Genomic DNA, 15097 nt, shown 5'->3' with positions numbered 1-15097 from the left:
CCGGCTGGCTGGCTGGCGCTGCTGGAGCCGGGACGCTTTGCTAGTGTCTCCGCGGCTCCCGGCAGCTGCGAACGAGCCAGCCGAGCAGGGCGGGCGCCCCACTCCTTCCAGCTGCCCCCCAAGCCCAGCCCCCCAGCCCAGCCCAGCCATGGCCGAAGGAGGCGGCGAAGGAGAGGACGACGTCCAGTTTCTCCGGACCGTGAGTCTTTAATTTTTGGAGGGGGGGTGATGGAGGAGGAGGATTTTGGGGAGGGAGGAGGGAAAAAAAACACAGGAAAAAGGGGGAGAGGAGGGGAGCAGGGGCGCGTGAAATTAGGGGTGCAGGGAAAAGGCAGCGCAATGCTAGTTAAGTTGGGGGGCGCGCCCTATAACCCCACTTCCCTGGCAGCGAGCCCCACGGAATTCAAGGAGACTTGCTATCCTGGGGGGAGGCGTTAGGATTGAGCTGTGGGGCAGGGGCAGGTTGGGGTGGAGGGCTGAAGGACGAGTTGTGGGGTGGAGACAGGAGGGCCCTGTATGGAGGGGGTGCAAAGTTTGGTGTTCAAATGGGGATGGAGTTTGAAGGGCAGAGCGAGCCTGGGGGAGAGACCCTTCGCTGGGGAGAGGTGGGGGGCTCGGTTGCATTTGGGGGTGACCCCTCCATGTGCCTACGGAGCTCTGGCTCTTTCCAATATCTTCCGTGACCTTCCTCAGGTCTGATCTTCCGTGCCAGCCTTTCCCAACCTGGTGCCCGCCAGGTGTTTTGGGACCACGCAACACCTGGAGGGCACCAGGTTGGGGATACCTTCCTGCTCTGTTGCTTGTGTGTTCAGGCAACTAACCTTTAAAAAAGAGGGAATAATACTTATTTTGGGGGGAGGGGGAGAGCTGGGGAATCCTACACGCTTCAGAAAAGTGTTGGTTTCCTTCCTTTAAAAATAAAATAAAACCGGGGCCTTTTGTCGAACGTGAATTTGGAGCTTAGGAGGGTGCCGGTGTGATTGGCAGGCAGGCATTCTAGACGGCAGAGATAAATTAATATCGGCGAGCAATATTCAGGCACTGTCCTGAGCAATTTGGGTGAGGGGATCCTCTCTCCGGGACCCTCAGCCTCTTTGGGAAGGACCTCACGGAGCAGGTTAGGGGCCTTGATCTCCCTCCCTGCCCCCTCTCTCCCTCAGCGGGGGCTAAATTTAGAGGCAGCCCTGTTGTCCATGGGACGTCAGCCACCAATCTGCTTCGGAACAGGTGGTACCCACAGTCGGGTTGGATCCGACCCAGTTCCTCAATTCCCCCTCCTCTGCCCACTTCCATGTATGAACCCAAGACAGCCCTGTTGCTCAAAGGTCCATCTGGCCCAACATCTAGCCAATGGGGTGTTCGGCTGCGGGGCAGGACGGCCGCAGATCCTGCCCAATCTTCCTTTTCCTTTCCCCCCCTCCCTCCTCCCCAAAGTCGTTCTCCCTTTGGATCGGGAGGATCTACCTGTTGAGCTGTGGATCTGTTTTGCTCAAGCTCAGGCTGTCCGTTCCCCGTCCCTAAATAATTTAGGCCCAAGAGGTTCTGCTCGCTGTGGTTTTCTTGGGGCAGAGCCACCACACATGGAGGACAAGTAAATTGATGGCTACTGGTTCTGCTCAAAGGCCAGGGGCAAAAGTGCTTCCGGAAGCTCTTGGGCTCAGGTGGGCTTCCCAAAGGCATCTGGTTGGTCCCTGTGCAAACAGGATTCTGGATTAGATGTGCTACTGGCCTGATCCGACAGCCAAACTCTCTGTATTTTCTTAATATCGTAGTGTGGCCCTGAGAGGTCTCCATGACATGCACAGAAAGTGATGGCTTAGGAGGGAGAATGCAAGATTGTGCAAAAGAGGGAATTCTCTGTTTTAGCAGGGAACTGTGGCTGCCAATGGGCTCCTGTGTCCGTACGCTCTGGGTGGCATGGGGTTAACGCCGATCCTTTCCCGGCCTCTCCAGTTACTAACCTTTATTTATCCCGGGCTGACAGCTGGACGCCATTCATCACAGGGTGGCATCTCAGGTTTAGGGCGGGAGTGGTTGGACTTCTGTGGGGGTCAGGGAAAGGTGTTTGCTTGGGAGGGTTGCTCCCTCAAAGGGTTAAACCGGGTCTGGATTGCAAGATGATCTTTGGTCATAGACTGAGCACATCGGAGGGGCAGGAGACCTCCTTTCTCTTTGATCAGGCCTGGTTGTTGAGTTCCGTAAGTTGGAACCACACTGCTTCCCTCTCTTCCACCCCCAATGAATCATGGGAATTGTAGTTTAAGAGTGCTCCCAGCTGTAGTTCTCTGTAGTTCATTTGTGGGGTGCGAATGGATGTTGCTTGGATGGTCACAACAGGTAGCAGTAGAAACCTGAGCTTGAAGGCAACGTCAGAAGCTCAGATATCTAAGCTTGGCGCCACACGGATTCTCAAAACCAAGGTTGCGGTTGCCAAAATGGAACGCCCATTTGCCATCTTGGGGGCAAGATGTCTCAAAAGTCTCGTTTTTCAAAGGATGGACTGACTCAGATAACATCTGGCTACTTCAGAGGACTAACTTGAGCTAGGTTCAAGAGTTTTGAGAACTTACAAGAAGAAAAGTCACTCGATCCAATGACCTTCCACATATATATCGGCCAATTCCGACCTCTTTTTCTGAATGGTGTCTGCTCAGTCTGCACAGAAAAAATCCATTTTGGTTCCAGAAATTCATTCCGAGGGCGCAGATAATTTAAAAACTGATAGAATTCTACAGGATTGGGTATTAGTGTGTGAAAACAGTCAAGATCCAATGTTCCTGGCATCCAGGCATCTTCACTTGGTCACAAGTGGTCGAAAGCCAGGTGCCAAACGCTCCTGGCGACTGGCTAATTTCTAACACAGGCTGAAGGACAGCATAAACTATGGAACTCACTCCCACTTGAGACAGTGATGGGTGCCAACTTGGATGAACCTTAAAAGAGGATTGGACAAGTTCGTGGAGGAAGGCGGCTATTGGTGGCTCCTAGCCAGGATAGCAATGTTCTGCCTCCGTCGCTGCAACAGGCAATGCTTCTGAGTCGCAGCAGCTGGAAACCACAGGCTCTTGTGGTCAGATCCTGCTTGCACAGTGGTCGACCACTGTGCACTAGCCTAGATGGGCTGTTGGCCTAATCCAGTAAGGCTGTTATTATGTTCTTAAGGAGGCAGGCATGGATCTGGATATTTGTCTAGGGAGCATAGAAGCAGGAGGAGGTCAAAGGCATTTTTAATCTAAGATGCTATGAAGAGCCTTGTCTCTGGATTAGGCCAAAGGCCCATCTAATCCAGCAGCCAACCATTAACAAACTACAGTTTGTAGCCTTAACAAACTGCAGTTTGTACTCTTAACAAACTACAGTTATCTGAAGAAGTGTGCGTACACACGAAAGCTCATACCAGTAACAAACTTAGTTGGTCTCTAAGGTGCTACTGGAAGGAATTGGCTTTAGGGCCCTCATATTTACAGGACCGCCTCTCCTGGTCTGCCCCACAGAGGACCTTAAGGTCCATGAATAACCATAGTTTAGAGGTCCCGGGCCCTAAGGAAGTCAGACTATCCTCCACCAGGGCAAGGGCCTTCTCAGTGATGGCTCCGACCTGGTGGAATGCTCTGTCCCAGGAGACCAGGGCCCTGCAAGATTTAACCTCCTTCCGCTGGACCTGTAAGACAGAGCTATTCCGCCTGGCCTTTAATTTGAATTCAGCCTGATCTTCTATTTCCCTTCTCTTCCCTACCCCTCTCCTTTTATGAAGATTTCCCTCTCTGAGTAGGACTAATTCAGCCAGCTAGCCCTGGGGATTATCTAGAATCATAGAATCATAGAATCATAGAGTTGGAAGAGACCACAAGGGCCATCGAGTCCAACCCCCTGCCAAGCAGGAAACACCATCAGAGCACTCCTGACATATGGTTGTCAAGCCTCTGCTTAAAGACCTCCAAAGAAGGAGACTCCACCACACTCCTTGGCAGCAAATTCCACTGTTGAACAGCTCATACTGTCAGGAAGTTCTTCCTAATGTTTAGGTGGAATCTTCTTTCTTGTAGTTTGGATCTAATGCTTATTAGATGGATTCCCCCTAAATTGATTTCTGAACTTTGAATTTTATTGTTATTCATGTTTTTATACTGTCTTTTATGCTGCTTTTACAATTTGTAAAATTTAAGGTGTTTTAAATTTGCTGTTAGATGCCCTGAGCCCGGTTTTTGAACCGGGAAGGGCGGGGTATAAATAAAAAATTATTATTATTATTATTACAGTTCCCAGAATTCTTTGGGGGAAGTCATGTGCTTTAAACGTGCATTGGGTGTTTTTTTTTAAATGTATGATGTGGATCTGCCCAAAGTCTTTGAGTCTCTCCATCCTTTGCCTCCAGCCCAGTTCCCACATGAACTGAGACAAAAATATTTCTTTCTCCCTCTGTACCACCAGCAGAAGACCTGGCAGATTCCTAAAATGATCTTCCAAGAGCACAGCAGCAGAAACTAATTTAAAACAGTATAAGCTATGTGAGAGTCAGTAAGAATTATTTGAAGAAGCCTTTGCAGAACCAAAAGATCTCCACAGCCGATCAAACAAAGAATCTCCTGGCTTTCCCCTAGCATAGCTGTCAACCGTCCCTTATTTGGCGGGAAAGTCCCTTATCCCAGCGCTGTGTCCCGCTGCTGTCCCTTATTGACGATGTCACTTAAATTTCCCGGGTTTCAAAGGAAGCAGCTCCTCTTCCTCCCTCCCTGCTGGCCAGGGAGGAGGGAGGCTCCAACTGTGTTGCTTGGCTGCGTTGCTCACCCAATAAGGAGTCTGAGAACGACTGGGGGGTGGAGCTTGCATGCCTTGTGCCGATGAAATCGGCTGCGTTGCCTGGGGACTCGCCTTTGCTCAGCGCTTCCCAGCGGAGAGGGGACGGTGGTTTTCCTTGCTGCATCCCCTTTGCCGGGTTGCTGCGCTGTGGGAGCCACCGCTTGAGGCTTTGTTTGGCTGCTGGTTGACTAAAATCCCTTATTTTGGCTGCTGATCCCTTATTTTCGAGGCTGCTGGTCCCTTATTTTCAAATCTGTAAGTTGACAGCTATGTCCCCTACGAGGGCATCCCAGAACCGCACATCACAAGGCCCTGTCCCCTGGGTGCAACCACGACTACATTTTCCCAACACAGTTAAAGTGTTAGGTTGCCACTTTAAACAGTCATGGTTTCCCCCTAAGAATTGTGGGATCTGTAGTTTGTGAAGGGAGCTGAGAATCGATGGCGGACCCCTTTATTCCCCTTGCAAGAACTACAACTCCCAGATTCCCCTGGGAAAAGGGATTAGTTGTTAAACCACTCTGGGACATAGCTGTCAATTTTCCCTTCTTCTTGCGAGGAATCCTATTCGGAATAAGGGAATTCCCCTTAAAAAAAGGGAAACGTTGACAGCTATGCTCTGGGAACTGTACCTCTGTAAGGAGAATAGTGTGTCAGCACCCTTAACAAACTACAGATCCCAGAATTATTTGGCAGAAGCTGTGATTGCTTCAAGTGGTATCACAGGGCTTTAGATCGATGGTGTGGATGTGTGGCGTATGGTGGGCAGAGAGAGAAAGGTCCATCCTCCTCTGTCGTTTACACCAGGAAGAAGGGAGTCAAAGCATCCTTTTTGACTGGAAAAAAAAGATTTATACTGTGGGAATTAGATGAAGACTTGTGAGCTGCGCCGGGGGCTGGATCGAACCCTTGTGTGTCTGATTGCCTGTCCCTGTTACAAGGCTGGGATTTTCTGACCTCTTTCTCGAACCACGATATCCAGAACTGCACTTAGCCCACATTCACATTTAATAATAATAATAATAATAATAATAATAATAATAATAATAATAATAAATTTTATTTATATCCCGCACTCCCCGGCCAGAGCTGGGCTCAGGGCAGCTAATACCAGTAAAATTACAAAAAAATTATAATAGAAAAAAACCACCAATTTAAAATAGAGGTTAGAATGCCATTTAAAATGCAGCCTCATTTTAAAAGTAGCCCATAGATCAAAACCATAAGGGGAGGGAAACATAAGGGTCAGACTGAGTCCAAACCAAAGGCCAGGCGGAACAGCTCTGTCTTGCAGGCCCTGCGGAAAGATGTCAAGTCCTGCAGGGCCCTGGTCTCTTGTGACAGAGCGTTCCACCAGGTCGGGGCCAGCACTGAAAAGGCCCTGGCCCTAGTTACAACCAATCTAACCACCTTGAGACTTGGGGCCTCCAGAATGTTGTCATTTGTGGACATTATGCATTAGGACACCACTTTAAGCAGACATGGCTTCCCCCAGGGAATCCTGGGAACTGTGGTTTATTAAGGGTGCTGAGAGTTGTTAGGGTGCAGTTCTCCGAGTGCTTTAACAATCAATTCCTCTTCACAGAGGACTCTGGGAACTGTAGTTCTGGCTGGGGGGGAATAGAGAGGCCCCCTAACAATGATCAGACCATAGTTCCCAGAATTCTCTTGTGGGACGCCATGACAGTTCTAAAGTAGTATCATTGTGATTTAAATGTATGGTACAACTGTGGCCCTAGACAGTCTATAATAATATGCATGCTTTTTTCTTTTTAAGAGAAAATTCTGCGCATGCCACAAGGACTATAAAAGCCATACTCTAGGTATTTTTTTTAACAGTGCAGGGTTAGACCAGGGCTGTTTAGTTCCCAAAACTGGGGAGAAGCTTCTTCTTAATGCAGCCTGAAAACAGTCACCGTCTTTGGCAGGCTTCGCATTGTTGACTCATCCTCAATTTGTTATCCTACTATGGTGGCAGTTCAGATTCTTCATCCAGAAACAGAAACTGCAGATTCTCCTCCCGGGAAATACAGAGTCAGCACTTGCAGGATTTAATAATGCAAATTCCAAAAAAAAAAGGGCTGGGAAAAGTCCTTTCTCCTTGTCATGTTGCCTCCTCTTTTTTTTTGGCATGGAGCTCCCTTCTTCCTTCTCAACCTGAAACCATAGAATTTTGTATTTTTTTAATTTTTTTTGCAAACCGATGGCCACAGCAGGTCTACCAGCCTTCCTAGAGAGGTCTGTCCTTGCTTCCGTTATCCACGCACTTGGGACATCCAGGTGGGAAACTTTATTTATTTACTTTATTTTTACTTTTTTAATTAGATCCATATACCGCCCTTCGTTCGATCTCAGTTGGTTAGAGCATGGTGCTGATAAAAGCCAAGGTTGCAAGTTCAAGCCCCATATGGGATAGATAATAATAATAATAATAATAATAATAATAATAATAATAATAATAATAATAATTTATTATTTATACCCCACCCATCTTGTTCCATCTGCAAATTCCTGCATTGCAGGAGGTTGGACTAGATCAGGCATAGGCAAACTCGGCCCTCCAGATGTTTCGGGACTACAACTCCCATCATCCTCAGGTTCCCTTCCAACTCCAGGATTCTATAATTCTGTGGCTGTTTTATTACAAGTTTTCTTTTATTAACCCATTGTGGTTGTTTATGCATCGTACTTTCATTCTATAAATCGCCTTGTGAGGTTTTTGTCCTCGGAGGTAGTCTATAATCCCTAAATTTGTAAACAGACCAGACCCTGCTTAGTTTGTAAATGCACTAGCAGTTTTATTGCTTAGTTATTTATAAAACTATATATATATATACCTCTTGATTGTAAAACAACAACAACAACCATAACTTCAGAGCAGTTTACGAGAAGAATAAAACAATGAAATTATCTGTTAAAATCCTTCAAAAATAATTCAAATCATTGATAAGCTTTTAAAAGAAAGAACCCAGATCAGAACACATGCCAGCGCCCTATGTCTCCGGATGGCCTTGCCTAAACAAAAATGTATTCAGACGACGTCAAAAGGAACACAGCAAAGGGGACTCCCTGATGTCTGTAGTCGCAGGGAGTTCCAAAGGGTAACTGGTGCCATTTAAAATGCATTTATAATGAAGAAATGATGGCTCTGGAGGACTGGGACTATTGGTAAGGTGGGGAGAGGGGGTGAGGGCTAGGATAGATATGGAAGAACTGTAGCTCAGTGTTGGACCTCAGTGAAGGTCGCGGGTTCGAATGGTGTCATCTTCAGGTAGGGCTCAGAGTTTCACTTGCCTGGAGAGCTGCAGCTAGTGAGGGTTGTCGCCAATGTGAGTCCTCCTCAGAGTAGACCCACTAAAATTAAAGGACATGCATCAGTCCCACCATGCCCTGCTTAGGTCAATTACTTTCAAAGAGTCTACTTTGTGTAGAAGTGAGTTGGCTATGGCATCGTTGGTCTTCAAGGACCATTGTGTTGGGAGCCACTGTTGGGTCATGCCCTGATCGGTGGTGGCACCATTTGTTGTTGTTGTTGTTTAGTTGTTTAGTCATGTCCGACTCTTCGTGACCCCATGGACCAGAGCACGCCAGGCACTCCCTTCTTCCACTGCTTCCCGCAGTTTGGTCAAACTCACGCTGGTTTGAGAACACTGTCCAACCATCTCGTCCTCTGTCGTCCCCTTCTCCTTGTGCCCTCCATCTTTCCCAACATCAGGGTCTTTTCCAGGGAGTCTTCTCTTCTCATGAGCTGGCCAAAGTACTGGAGCCTCAGCTTCTGGATCTGTCCTTCCAGTGAGCACTCAGGGCTGATTTCCTTCAGAATGGAGAGGTTTGATCTTCTAGCAGTCCATGGGACTCTCAAGAGTCTCCTCCAGCACCAGAATTCAAAAGCATCCATTCTTCGGCGATCAGCCTTTTTTATGGTCCAGCTCTCACATCCATACATCACTACTGGGAAAACCATGGATTTAACTATACGGACCTTTGTTGGCAAGGTGATGTCTCTGCCCCTTCATGGATCACTGCCTTGCCGTGGCGAAGGGGCTTGAATAACTCAGAGAAGCTATGAGCTATGCCGTGCAGGGCCATCCAAGATGGACAGGTCATAGTGGAGAGTTTTGACCAAACGTGATCCACCTGGAGCAGGAACCGGCAAGCCACTCCAGTATCCCTGCCAAGAAAACTCTATGGACAAAGACAACAGGTGGCACCATTACCACCATACAAATATAGGGCGAAGAAGAAGAAGGAGTGAATTCAGATGTGTAGGTTTGGGTGCACCCTGGGCTGGAGAAGGTGAAAGACTAATTGGTGTAGACAAGAGATGGGGAGCCTCTGGTTCTCCAAACATCCTTGGACTCCAGGTCCCATCAGCCCCAGCCAACATGGCCTGTGGACAGGGATGATGGGAGTTGGAGTCCAGCAGCGTCCAAAGAGCCACACGTTCCCCATCCCTGGTGTAGACAGTAGGTGGACCAGTGACCTGGTTTGGGGTAGGGCAGTGTCCTCTGTTTCTAAGTCCACATGGGCCAGCCATTGGTTCTCAGTACGTTTCTGAGCACAATTCAAAGTGTTGGTGTTGACCTTTAATGCCCTAAACGGCCTCAAAGGCCCAGTTAGTATACCTGAAGGAGCATCTCCACCCCTATTGTTCTGCCCGGACAGTGAGGTCCAGCTACGAGGGCCTTCTGGTGGTTCCCTCCCTGCGAGGTTACAGGGAACCAGGCAGAGGGCCTTCTTGGTGGTGGCGCCCGCCCTGTGGAATGCCCTCCCATCAAATGTCAAGGAAATAAACAACTATATGAAGGCAGCCTTGTTTAGGGAAGTTTTTAATGAATGATGTTTTAATGTATTTTAAATCTTTTGTTGGAAACTGCCCAGAGTGGCTGCGGAAACCCAGCCTGATGGGCGAGGTATATTATTATTATTAGTAGTAGTAGTAGTATTAGTATTAGTATTATTACTTCCACCACATGTGGGTTGCCATGAGACATAGCAGAGGGAGAGGTCATCAGCTCTGAGTTTTGGCTCCCAACTCGCTTCTGCAATTTCAAGCTGACATTCCAGATTGAAAGGGACTAGAAACTTGTTTAAAATAAATAAGGAACGGGGGGGGGGATTTATAATTCTTCTTAAAAACCATTGTAAACAGTTAAAACTGTTAGTAGGATTGGAATAACACTTAATGGTGAATTTTGGACTATTATCAAAGATGAAGGAGGAAATGATTTAACAATAGGACCCACAAAAGGGAGGAGGGGAAGTCCGAAAGATTCTTTGGAATCTTGTTTCCGTGTTGTACGTTGGATATTTGACTGTAAAATTTTGATCTGAAAAACCAAACAAATAAATTCATAACAACAGAAACTTGTTTAAAATATATGAATAAATCCCCCCCCATCATATAAATGCAGCTGAGCTCATCTAAATGCTATGAATACTTTCCACCAGTGAGTATGTGGGACAGGCCCGAGTATCTGTGGTAACATGTCCACCAATATTAATTAATTAATTGTAATATTTATATGCCACCTGTCTGATTGGATTGCCCCAGCCACTCTGGGATAATAATAATAATAATAATAATAATAATAATAATAATAAGGCTTGCCGATCAGAAGGTAGGCGGTTTGAATCCCTCCACTTGCCTTGCAAATTCTGTGGTTGTCTGGATTGGGACCAAAGGCGGCCAGCAAATGGTCAGTGGCAGCAGGGATGAGGGATGAGGTGGAGCTACTGAAATTGTCTTACTCGGGCTCCTCCCAAAACATGGGAGCCTGTGTCTTCGTTATAGGTTTGCACGTGAAATTAGCCGCTGGCAATATTTGGCGGGGATCTCCAGATTTAATCTCCCCACTATCATCCTTAAGAAGAAAACAACATCCAGGATTTTCCCTGAACAATCCTTCGGGGCCCGTCCCAAAATCAAAACACAGGGTCTTTTAGTATTTTAGTAGTTAGTATTGTTTTGCCATGGGTGCAGGTCGTGAGACTCTTGCTTTTTTCTCAGGGAAAGAAGATATTTCCATTCTCCCAAGACACAACCGTCAATATGTTTTCACTGGGAAAATCCAATTTCACCTAGTGCATCAATTTTTGCTGGCTCTCTCTCTCTCTCTCTGCCTCATCCCCCACTCAATTACGTGAATGACTCATTTCCTGAGGGTGCCTTATTTTTTAAATGGGGCACATGCCACCCTGAGCCGCACCATGGCAGGTAAAAATTCAACCGGCGAGGTTTCTCCCAGCAGGACAGCTCTATCCTTTTCCAGTTGTCTCGTGCCTTGTTAAAGGTACGGTGCTTTTATTATTATTTTTTAAAGCCCCGTCTCAGGTAGCTTTTTGCCTCATGTGTAAAATGGAAATAATAGTGAGGTAAAAAAACACACCTTCTTGAAAGAAGCTCTATCTCCTGAGCCCTCCTAAACAAAAAGGCAAAGCTTTTCCCATTATTTCATCTCCACTATCACGAAGCAGGCAACATTGCCTGACATTACCCCCAAAATAAATGCCCAGCTAAAGAGAAGACACAGAATTGCACGTGTTAATTCATAGGCAGAGATGCAAGGTTAGAAATAATAACTATGGCTTAATACAGTACTTCCATAAGTGAGGTCTAGGAACTGAGGCCTGCTAAACTATGGCTTCATTGGTCTTTGAGCCAGAGGTCATAACATCCAGAAAAGGCTTGAATCTTGCTCCCTCCCTCCCGCTAATAATAATAATAATAATAATAATAATAATAATAATAATAATAATAATAATTGTTATGTACTGAAGTTCTCACCCTGGGCCAGCAGGGGGATACTGTAGATAGTTATGCAAATGAAGGATTGAAAGTGACGTTCAGTGATTGGATAGTTTGTATGCAAATGAAGGATCGAAAGTGATGTTCAGTGATTGGCTAGTTACAGAAAATGGTTACTGTTGCATTCTAGTGGAGCTCTATATAAGCAGGCTGACTGAGCTCCTCAGTTCAGTTCTGTTCCAGCTTACAAATAAAGAGCTGCTTTGGAAGAATCACTGTGTCGTCTGATATGTTTGCCCACAACTTAACAATAACAACAACAACAACAATAATAATTTATTATTTGTACCCTACCCATCTGACGGGGTTTCCCCAGCCACTCTGGGCGGCTTCCAAAAAAGATTAAAAATACATCAAAATGTCACACATTGAAAACTTCCCTGAACAGAGAGTTCCCTTCAGAGAGTTCACAACACTCCCCCCCCCCTTTACTCAAAAGAGGTTTATGGAAAAGAAAAAACCTAAATTCAGTAGTACAATAGCCATAATACATAATAAAATACTATGCATTGTAGCTCACATTAGCCATAGCTGTAGTCCGGCCGTTTGAAATCAATGGCTATGGCTAACTGGAGTCCATTAATTTCAACAGGCCTACGCTTGAGTAGAACTATAACCTTATAATATCCACTGCAACGCCTAACCAGTTCAATCGCTTCATACAGCCAAGGTTCCTGAAGCAATTTACAGGGACGATGACGTACAAAATGTCGTGGCTGATAACAAAAATCCCTTCAGACGGACAAAAGATACATGCCAAATGTGATCCGCCACCCAAAAAAAATCACTCGCCGAGCCAAAATAACTGCCTCATCAGCAAAAGAATGAATAACTGCCAAAAGTCAGTCAGCTAAGTGCTGTTTGCAGATTCACCTGGCGCTGGCAGAGTTGGCACCTGTCAGTTCATTTAAATGGTTCTTTGCCAACCTGAACCAGATGTTTTCGACTGTAGCTCTTATCGCCCTTAGCCATATGCTATGGTGGGTGCAAGGGGAAGCAGCAGCCTCCCCTGCAGTTGATAAAAGCATAATCCCCAAATTTTCAGCTTTCGTTAAAAAAAAAAAAAGTTTCTAGCATTTGTAGAACACTGAGGTCCAGCGCCGAGGGCCTTCTGGCGGTTCCCTCACCGAGAGAAGCCAAGTTACAGGGAACCAGGCAGAGGGCCTTCTTGGTGGTGGCACCCGCCCTGTCGAACGCCCTCCCACCAGATGTCACAGAGAAAAACAACTACCAGACTTTTAGAAGACATCTGAAAGCAGCCCTATTCAGGGAAGCTTTTAATGTTTAACAAACCACTGTATTTTAATACTTTGTTGGAAGCTGCCCAGAGTGGCTGGGGAAACCCAGCCTGGTGGGCAGGGTATAAATATATTATTATTATTATTATTATTATTATTATTAAACCTGAGATGTGAGACAAAATGCAGAGGCTATTTTTCTTTTCTTTGTTTGAAGTTAGCCTACTGCTCCCTTTCAGTGTTTTACTCTCACACACACCCAAAATCCCCCATATATACCATAATAAATCGGTTACTCTTGCTGGGAATATCAAGTAGGGAAAACACTGTTGTGCCACTGTGAGAACGAGATGCTGGACTGGATTTGCCAATACAGTGGTGTCCTCGGGTTACATACGTTTCAGGTTACAGACTCCGCTAACCCAGAAATAGTGCTTCAGGATGAGAACTTTGCTTCAGGATGAGAACAGAAATCGGGCTCCGGCGGCGCAGCAGCAGCAGGCCCCATTAGCTAAAGTGGTGCTTCAGGTTAAGAACAGTTTCAGGTTAAGAACAGACTCCCGGAACGAATTAAGTACTTAATCCGAGGTACCACTGTAAAGGTTTGAAAATCTGAGAATCTGAAGATGCTGTCCTGATTCAGTGGCCGGACTCTTAAGGTGCCACAAGATTTTCTTTGGTTTTTGGTTCCATGGGTTGATAACCTCTCTGAAAATGGTTCATCTAAAGCAGCCTGTGTCCTCTCCAGATGCTAGGCATGGGTAGGCAAACTAAGGCCCGGGGGCTGGATCCGGCCCATCGCCTTCTAAATCTAGCCTGCGGACAGTCCGGAAATCAGTGTGTTTTTACATGAATAGAATGTGTCCTTTTATTTAAAATGCATCTCTGGGTTATTTGTGGGGCATAGGAATTTGTTCATTTTTTTCCTCAAAATATAGTCTGGCCCCCCACAAAGTCTGAGGGACAGTGGACCGGCCCCCTGCTGAAAAAGTGTGCTGACCCCTTTGCTAGGACTACAACTCCAGCCATGCTGGCACTGATGGGAGTTGTATTCTGAAACATCTGGAATGTACCAGGCTAGCTGAGTGGAAGAGAGGGTTTTTTAGGCAGCGCAGTTTTTCTCGCCCTGGTGTGACGAGTTGCACCGTCCGAAATCATCTCCTCTGTGCAGCTCTGAATAGCACAATAACCCCGGCACCCTGTACCCCAATATGTGGGTGCTAAGATGTATGGAAGTGAGAGCTGGACCATAAAGAAGGCTGATCGCCGAAGAATGGATGCTTTTGAATTCTGGTGCTGGAGGAGACTCTTGAGAGTCCCATGGACTGCAAGAAGATCAAACCTCTCCATTCTGAAGGAAATCAGACCCGAGTGCTCACTGGAAGGACAGATCCTGAAGCTGAGGCTCCAATACTTTGGCCACCTCATGAGAAGAGAAGACTCCCTGGAAAAGACCCTGATGTTGGGAAAGATGGAGGGCACAAGGAGAAGGGGACGACCGAGGACGAGATGGTGGGACAGTGTTCTCGAAGCTACCAGCATGAGTTTGACCAAACTGCGGGAGGCAGTGGAAGACAGGAGTACCTGGTGTGCTCTGGTCCATGGGGTCACGAAGAGTCGGGCACGACTAAACGACTTGTTGTTGTTGTTGTTGTTTAGTCATGTCCGACTCTTCGTGACCCCCTGGACCAGAGCACACCAGGCACTCCTGTCTTCCACTGCCTCCCGCAGTTTGGTCAAACTCATGCTGGTATCTTCGAGAACACTGTCCAACCATCTCGTCCTCTGTCTTCCCCTTCTCCTTGCGCCCTCCATCTTTCCCAACATCAGGGTCTTTTCCAGGGAGGCTTCTCTTCTCATGAGGTGGCCAAAAACAACAACAAACAAGAAAAGTTTGTGGACAAAGTTTCTTTCCCACTGGGTCCTCCGGGGCAGCCTCTGTGTGTGTGTGTGTGTGTGTGTGTGTTTCGCCTAAAAGGCATTCCCGTAGTGTCCTCGAGGCCTGTGTGTCTGTGTGTCAGCAAGTTTCCCTGCCTCCAAGCTATGTGCTTACCCAGAGTTTGCAAGAATGCTTTGAACAGGTGCAGCCTCTAAAAATACTCGTCCCCCGCCCTGCCTTAAGCCTGTGGGACTGGCGGTCGGAGGAGGAGGGTGACATGGGGTGGGGTTGACCCAGGATGGTAGGGCGACAGGGAAATGGGGAGGAAAGTCCCTCTGTTTCCAGCACAAAAGCCACCTGGGAAATTGGGCC

At 46.9% G+C, this 15097-nt stretch overlaps 1 protein-coding gene across 9 annotated transcripts in view; it reads left to right on the top strand.

Annotated features, from left to right (window-relative positions):
- Positions 1-15097, top strand: part of RYR1 (ryanodine receptor 1) — a 213709-nt gene continuing 198612 nt past the window's right edge. For all 9 annotated transcript variants that reach the window (XM_081921856.1, XM_081921862.1, XM_081921863.1 and 6 more), the window contains exon 1: positions 1-199. In XM_081921856.1, the coding sequence (XP_081777982.1) occupies positions 149-199 (51 nt within the window). In that variant the 5' untranslated portion in view covers positions 1-148. The remainder of the gene's footprint in view (positions 200-15097) is intronic.

This window comes from Podarcis melisellensis, assembly GCF_964234715.1.
Source record: "Podarcis melisellensis genome assembly, chromosome: 8".
In the NCBI taxonomy this organism is placed as follows: Eukaryota; Metazoa; Chordata; class Lepidosauria; order Squamata; family Lacertidae; genus Podarcis; species Podarcis melisellensis.
The sequence above is the reverse complement of the archived record's forward strand: the minus strand, read 5'-3'. Positions and strand labels throughout refer to the sequence as shown.